Consider the following 8,392-nt stretch of genomic DNA (forward strand, 5'->3'; position numbering starts at 1 on the left):
CTAAAGCATCAGCTTCTGGGAAATTGTTGGAAATCCAAGAACAACAAGAACAAAGCTACGACCATCAATGCTCAATCTGTAGATAATGTGACTGTGATGACGTCACATCTTGTGCTGGTCGGTACCATTTCTCCTCTCTCTCTCTCTCTCTCTCTCTCTCTCTCTCTCTCTCTCTCTCTCTCTCTCTGTGTCTCCGTCTCTCCTCTCCTCCGTTCAGCATCCCTCCATCCCTCCATGCCGTCATTACGACCAGCCAGTGTCAGGACAGGAAGCACTACACAGCATCAGCTCCATCAGGGTTTCCCCCGGCCGGCCAGGCAGCATCAGTTCTCATCGAGCGGTCACTTGGCAGGTATGATTATGAACCGCACCCTATGCTTCCTCCTCACTGGGATGTGATAGATAGACTCAGTGAGCATTCATTTGGATCTGAATCAAGCCGTCGTATGACGATATAGTGCACGTTGAAAATAGGCCACCGCAGTGTTGCCATGTTCGGTTATTATAAGCAACCCTGGGCTTCTTTTTCTGTAAAGTTGCTTGTAGATATTGGTACAGTAGTTGCGGGTTGAGGTTTTTTGGGTTCTAGTAGTTCTAGTTACCGTATTTTCATGTCATGTACCCCCCAAAAAAGCCAGCGCTCATCTGCCGATAGATTTAGCCTAGGTGAGGTGCTGGAGTCACAAAAGTTTAGAAATTAAGAAAAAATAAAGGGAGGCTCAGCTCACTCAAATCTGTGCACAATTGGGCACACAGTCTCCAACATGTAGGCAGATTTGTGTGTCCCTTTGTCTGTCTGTCTGTCTGTCTGTCTGTCTGTCTGTCTGTCTGTCTGTGACACAGGTGCATGAGTTTTAAGTGTATCACCACCAGTCTGTACAGGAGATCAGTATACAGTATAACAATTACAGTATAGTTCCACCGCTCACTTCACACAGTGATTTTCTTTTGCAAGCTAACCCCCATCTGAAGATATTTTTTCCAGGGGGAGCCCCGTACAGGATTTGTGTGTTTCAAAAATGTTTAATTTTATTGCAGATCACACATTGTAAGCTTGTAGATCTGCTACTTTAAAATAGCCACTGTGTATATTATGTATGTATGGCGGCGGTGGCTCAGGGGTAGAGTTAGCCTGGCTAATAAGCCAGAACGAATGGGATGGGATGGTAACCGCAAAGTTGCCAGTTCAAACCCGGGCTCCCCCAAAGTTAGTGTACCAGCCTTGCATGGTTTCCTCTGTCATCGCATCGGTGTGTGAATGTGTGTGTGAATGGGTAAATGTAATGCACAATGTATGTAAAGCGCCTTGGATAAAGGTGCTATATAAATGCACCATGTAGGCTATGTAGGTTTAAAGTGCTCATGTGGCCACTGGCCTATAGTTGCCTCTATTGGGCTTGTTTTCATAGACCTGGTTCCTTATTTCTCTCACAAAATCTGGCAACACTGACCCACAGGCATCATTACGCAATGAACTGGATCACTTTGAGAAATGGAGCGCAAGCTGATTGTTGTCAGCAGCAGCAGCACACATGTCCTGTTCTCACCTACACAATGGAAACAACAGTAAAGTCAATTTGTTAGCATATTCACAGTATTATGGTCAATTTTGTTATCATCATGTTCTTTTCAATTGTGATATAATCACATCTAGTCACGGTCTCCAAGACACGCTATATATATGGCCATGAACCCCCCTTGTCCATATACCTGTTTTCATTGTGCATTTATTGCATTTAATTCCCCAGGCGTCTTACTGGTATATTTTATACTCTCGCCTACCATGCAGATTGGTCAAAAACTCAAAATAATATTTTATTCACGAGGAACGGCTTTCTCTCTCTCTCTCTCTCTCTCTCTGTGTGTGTGTGTGTGTGTGTGTGTGTGTGTGTGTGTGTGTGCATGCGTGCGTGCGTGCGTGCGTGCATGCGTGCATGCGTGCGTTTGTTTGTTCGTTCGTTCGTGCATGTGTGTGCTACCCCAGCATGGCAGAGAGTCCAGTATCCATAGCAGAGGTGGAGACCTCCTTCAAGAAGTTTGCTGTCCATGGAGACACCAAGGCCACGGGCAAGGAGATGAACGGCAAGAACTTTGTCAAGATGTGTAAGGACTGCGGCATCATCGACGGCAAGAACGTCACCTCCACAGACGTGGACATCGTGTTCAGTAAAGTCAAGTAAGAGATTTTATAAAATTTCACTTCATTCTCCCACTGTATTTAACCCATCCGAAGGTGCCGTAAGCAGCCACCATGCAGCGCTCACAGACCAATTCCAGATTTAATGTCAAGGCCAAGAGTGCAAAGGTTTCTCCAAAGTGCTTTCTTAAAGTGCTTTACATGCTTATATAGGGTCACTACATTATACCATTATGTGAATATACAACTATTGGTTTCCTTGTACATGTGACCATGCTGACAGTCATCATTTTGATGACTGTTGACTGTTTGTATGGACGTTGTATGGACGTGTCAGTTGTTCACATAATATGCATACAGCTGAAGTAGTTTCATGTGTTTGTGTGTTTGTGTGTGTGTTTGTGTGTTTGTGTGCGTGCGTGCGTGCCCATCCTCAGAGCGCAGTCGGTCCGTGTGATCACATTTGAGCAGTTCAAGCAGGCGTTGACAGAGTTGGCTCCCAAACGCTTTAAAGGGAAAAGCCAGCAGGAGTCAGAGCAGCAGATCTATGGTCTGTTAGCAGGGAAGGAGCCTACCAACGTGGGAGTCACTGTGAGTGTTTATACAAACAAATTATTTGTGTGTACAGTATGTGTGCGAGCGTGCATGTGTGTGTGTGTGTGTGTGTGTGTGTGTGTGTGTGTGTGTGTGTGTGTGTGTGTGTGTGTGTGTGTGTTTGTGTGTGTGTTTGTGTGTGTGTGTGTGTGTGTGTGTGTGTGTTTGTGTGTGTGTTTGTGTGTGCGTGCATGCCTGAATAATGTTCTATGTGTGATTATTATGTTTTAAACAACAATATGTTCGTTCCTCTTCTTTAGAAAGCGACGAGGGCCGCTGCGGTGGACAGACTGACAGACACCACCAAGTACACTGGATCACACAAGGAGCGCTTCGACGAATCAGGCAAAGGGAAAGGCAAGGCCGGCCGCACGGACCTCCCTGGTCCCCTCATAGGTGCCAAGTTCCCAGGCCACTGACGATGAGGGAGTCTGCTTCAACTCCAAACAAATACAGACTACAGAAAAAGAAAAAATAAGTGTTTTGTATTTTCCAAAATAAAGAAGTATATTTAGAATCATGAGGACATTGTGGACCAAACACTCATGAAATAAATGTAGATGATCCATGTGGCGTGAAAGGCCTTTTCCACTATCTCCTCACATTTTTGCTAATAAACATGCTAACAATCTGAGAGATATATTGATGGAAAAAGGTACACAACCACTGACGATGAGGGAGTCTGCTTCAACTCCAAACAAATACAGACTACAGAAAAAGAAAAAATAAGTGTTTTGTATTTTCCAAAATAAAGAAGTATATTTAGAATCATGAGGACATTGTGGACCAAACACTCATGAAATAAATGTAGATGATCCATGTGGCGTGAAAGGCCTTTTCCACTATCTCCTCACATTTTTGCTAATAAACATGCTAACAATCTGAGAGATATATTGATGGAAAAAGGTACACAACGTCAACATTTCTTGGCTACATACTTATACCCCCAGGTAACCTTCCCTGAAATAACCGTTTACTGTAATGTCATGACCAATCAAGTGTGGCTCTTTTCCTACATCCTCACACAGCTAAAAAAAAACAAAAAACAATGTCCTTGTGGTTTTTATTTTGTTGGCAGAAATAACGGTAATGGGTCGCACACACCAAGACTGCATTTTTTTGTTTTTATTTTTGCATAATGGAAGACAAACTATCTAAAGCTATCCAGCCTTCATCAGTGTGACACTGATGAAGGCTGGATAGCCGAAACATTTGTGTTCCATTATCCCATTCTGACCTGAGATCAGATTCTAAAAATGTCTATTACATCCTGACAGTTTCATTATTAACCCATTCTGACCTGAGATCAGATTCTAAAAGTGTCATCGATTTTTCAAAAATAGCAGACCTACAAGCTCGTATCGCGCCACTCGGTGGCGCGATATGAGCTTGTAGATCTGCTATTTTTCAATAGCTAAAGCATAACATGATGCCAACACCAAAATGGGTGCCCGGTCAGAATGGGTTATGCAAAGAAATATATGCGGTCTTGGTATGTGCGACCCATTACCGTTATCTTTTATATGATTTGAACGGGTAACGCACCACAAGTCAGGGTTTTCTATTTTTATTTTTTTGGCAAAACTAAAATAAAAACATCCTGTAGCCAGGCATTCCAATGCCACAAGGACACGAGGTGTGTAGGCTGAGCTTTCATTCATGATATTGAAGTGGTGAGGCCATGAAAACAAGAGCTGATAGAGTTGTTTACTTCTACAGAGAGAAGAGTACTAGATTAACTAGATTAACTCCATACATACAGAATTCACTAGGGGATAAATCAAGGAAGCTCTTAGAAGGAAGTGAAGTGGTCACGTGACTGGGCTGCGCCATGACACTTTCATGGACACTTTCATGGGAGCCAAACTCACACCAGTAGTGCAATGAATACATGGCAGTGAATGGAGCCGGCTGGACCAGCTCATAACAAACATTATACATGAACGTTTGCAAGCTTTGTCATATAATTGGTTCAGGAATATGAAAGAAGACATAAGTGATATCACACGTTTTTTCTGAGTGGTTGTTTTTCGACTTAATAACTATTTATTTTTATTGAGGTATTTATAGAAGAGCACATAGTACGTTTTCTGCCTGGGCTGCTCTCTGCTCTTTGAAAAAATAAATCACATTAAGTAGTATGCACATCAAAAAATAAGACAGCCTAAAATAACGTGTTATATATATTATTTTATTTTCCAGAAGCATCACTTTACAAAAGGTCTCAGCCATTCATAAATAATGTTTGTTCATGAGCTGGTCACTGAGCTCTCATTGACTCCAATGCATTCTGCCAAACTTCCGGGTGTAGTTTGGCTCCCATGAAAGTGTCCATGAAAGTGTCATGGCGCAGCCCAGTCACGTGACCACTTCACTTCCTTCTAAGAGCTTTCTTGGGATAAATGAGGAACTGGTATTGTATCACTATTTTTTGTAATAGAACACTCCTGTTGTTTTCTTGTTGGATTTTTATTTTAGAATCTATTATCTTTGTATTCCTAACTTTTGTATTTTATAACCTATGTATTTTCTTATATTGATATTATATTGTGTATTACTATGATGATTAAAATTCTGACCACGGCCAGAAGGATTGAAACACGTTTGTACAGTAGGCTGACAGGAAATGGATTGAGAGATGCATGGGGGGGGGGGGGGGGGGGGGGTGACACGCAGCAAAGGTTGTGGGCAGAATGATGCTATCTGTCATTGTTAGAGATAACTTTGTGGTCTGGCAGTGGTCTGAGAGTCATTCTTGTTTTCTGACGGCTCTCGGATATGTAGCACTACAATAAACAGTGGCAGGCACCCCTGTTGTCGGATACTGATAAGCAAAAACAGAGAGCATGATCGAGGCACAGTACAGCTCCGGTTGCAACTGAACAAACTGGCAAAGAGCTGGAGTGAAGAGCCAGCTGGGCTTTATTTGCTGCATGGGCTTGATGAGAAGATCAACCCCAGGTGTGATGGAATTGGAACGTCACGCCCAGGCAGACAGTCACACGTCCACATGTGACACGCCATACACACCATAAGGAAAACATGCTATCACCATATTTCAAACTCACCTCAAAACCCACCTGTTTAGGCAGGCCTATGACTTCTGCTGCAAGCTGTGCCCTAGTTTTGTTCTGCTTTTAAATGTGTTCTTGTACTGTTTTAACCTGTATGGCGACCTTGAGTGCCCTGAAAGGCGCCTTATAAATAAAATGTATTATTATTATTATTATTAGAAATATACAGCCAGGCTGCTTAACCTGAATTCGCCAGATTGCGGCAGTATTGAGTTCACCAGCTCCCTGCAAATGTTGTCCAGAAGGGGGAGTGGTTTTACCAGACAAAGGCTGCCCATAACATGTACAAAAAGGGTTTTTTTGGTGGTAGGCCTACTGCTTAATTTCCAAAAGGTGTGAAATGCAGACTTGCAAAGAAAAAAGGATTCCAAGGCACTCCGGAGACGTAATTGGTGAACAAATATAAATATCATGATGAGCAAGGCAAAAAAGGCCAACACGTTTGATTCCATCTCAATTAATTAGAATATTGTGTCAAAGTTAATTTTCTTCTGTAAATTTATCAGAATCATCAAGATGAAAACAAAAATACCTCATTTTATGCACAATGAATTGAGAATATATGTAGGCTAAGTTTCACTTTGTGAAAAAAAACGAACTTTTTACCCAATATTCTAATTAATTGAGATGGAGCTGTATATTAGGAAGCTTCTATGAAAATATCAAAATGGGGTATTGATGTTTTTGTTTTCACCACTAAGTGGTGACCACTTTACACAGAGGACTTATTCTTAAAAAATAAATTTCAATTGAACCATTATTTTAGCCGAATTTAATAAATGCAGGCTCTGTTAGTCTGTTCCCATGCAGAAAATGTTGTCTGTGACACCTGTCTCTCTATAGGCCATAACAAAAGGACATGCACACGCGCATGCACACACGCGCGCGCACACACACACACACACACATGCACACACACACACACACACACACACACACACACACACACACACACACACACACACACACACACACACACACACACACACACACACACACACACACACTGACGGAGGTAAGACACTAGAGGGCGTGCTTCCTCTTCTGCGAATCACATGTTTATGATTCCGGCCAGTTTTTATCATGAATTCGATTGCGAGGTTGATTTTGTTTGTTTGTGTTTGTAATATATAGTATAATAGCCTAGTTATATTGTAATTAAATTGCCTTCTAAAGGCCAAATTCTGCATAACTTAGTCCGTAGGCTACACACAAATAGAACATAATGTCCAATTGGCATCTACTGTATAGTATAACACTTAAAAACGTCTGGGTTTCCGAGGCTACTGTAACATAAACATTGCACTCATTAGCACGTGATGACGTCAGGTGCTCCCCCCCCCCCCCCCCCCCTCCTCTCCCTCCCTCTCCGGCTCCTCCTCCTCTCTCCTCCGTTCTGCATCCCTCCATCCTTCCATCCCTCCATCGAGCCGTCATTATACAGCCTGCAGCCTGGGAGTGGAGTGGATCTAGAGGAAGCAGTAGCATCATCGCAGACAGGCCGCAGCGCTCATCCACCGGTCACTTGGCAGGTATGAACCATAGAGTATATATAAATATATATACTCTAGTCTAAGGTATGAACCATAGAGTATATATAAATATATATACTCTAGTCTAAGGTATGAACCATAGAGTATATATAAATATATATACTCTAGTCTAAGGTATGAACCATAGAGTATATATAAATATATATACACTAGTCTAAGGTATGAACAGCACAGCACCGCTATGCTTCCTCTCTGGGCTGTTTTGATCACGTTGCTGTCGCAGGCAATGTCTGATTTATACCTCTCCGTGCGTGGTGTCGCACGCCTAAAATCGTAAGCCTAATTGTAACATCTGATCCATAACTGTTATTTTCCTCCATTGTATTTACTTTCGTTTTCAATATGACCATTGTATATATATATATATAAATAAACAGTAGGCTACTATACTGCTATAGCTACCTAAAATATTTAACACATTTTGTATGCTCTATTTCTTGCAAAATTACGAAGTATAGCCTATACATTTTTCCATTTAATATCAGTTCATTGCTGTAGACTACTGAAAATGTTATCAAGAAATAATAATTCAGAAAACTTCAGAAAATGTTCAAAAATAGCTAGTGAAAATAAAAATAGCCAATCTACAGCCCGCAACGCGCCAGGGCTTTAATATGGTTTTGTAAGTTTGGGTGCCAAGTGTCCCTTCATAGAAATGTAGACAGTGGAGTCAAAAGTACAATATTTCTATTTGATTAAAATATAGGCCTACAGTATAATCCCATAGCCTACTCAAAAAATATAGTAGGCCTACTACTCAAGTAAATGTACTTAGATATTGTCCACCACTGGTCACAGTCTGACTAATTCAACTTCATTTAATTGAATTACGCTGCTCTCACAGCAACAACTGTGATGGATGTGTGTGTGTGTGCATGTGTGTGTGTGTGTGTGTGTGTGTGTGTGTGTGTGTGTGTGTGTGTGTGTGTGTGTGTGTGTGTGTGTGTGTGTGTGTGTGTGAGACAGACAGACCGACAGACAGACAGAAAGACAGACAGACAGACAGACAGACAGACAGACAGACAGACAGACAG

General features: G+C 41.9%; 2 protein-coding genes across 2 annotated transcripts in view; both read left to right on the forward strand.

Moving 5' to 3' along the window:
• Positions 1 to 313: 313 nt before the first annotated feature.
• On the forward strand, positions 314 to 3,150 carry LOC310859206 (tubulin polymerization-promoting protein family member 3-like; the record flags this gene model as incomplete). The annotated part of the gene is made up of 4 exons (XM_083765607.1): positions 314 to 352; positions 1,985 to 2,176; positions 2,575 to 2,728; positions 2,992 to 3,150. Exons 2-4 carry the CDS (start codon positions 1,986 to 1,988, stop codon positions 3,148 to 3,150), a joined length of 504 nt encoding a protein of 167 aa, XP_083621733.1. The 5' UTR covers positions 314 to 352; position 1,985.
• A 4,115-nt stretch (positions 3,151 to 7,265) lies between these two features.
• The window catches only part of LOC310858896 (tubulin polymerization-promoting protein family member 3-like), a gene marked incomplete at its 3' end in the record, with an annotated part of 4,365 nt that continues 3,238 nt past the window's right edge, over positions 7,266 to 8,392 (forward strand). The window contains exon 1 of the mRNA XM_083765191.1: positions 7,266 to 7,337. The remainder of the gene's footprint in view (positions 7,338 to 8,392) is intronic.

This window comes from Protomyctophum parallelum (assembly GCF_964188405.1).
Source record: "Protomyctophum parallelum genome assembly, chromosome: 5".
NCBI lineage: Eukaryota > Metazoa > Chordata > Actinopteri > Myctophiformes > Myctophidae > Protomyctophum > Protomyctophum parallelum.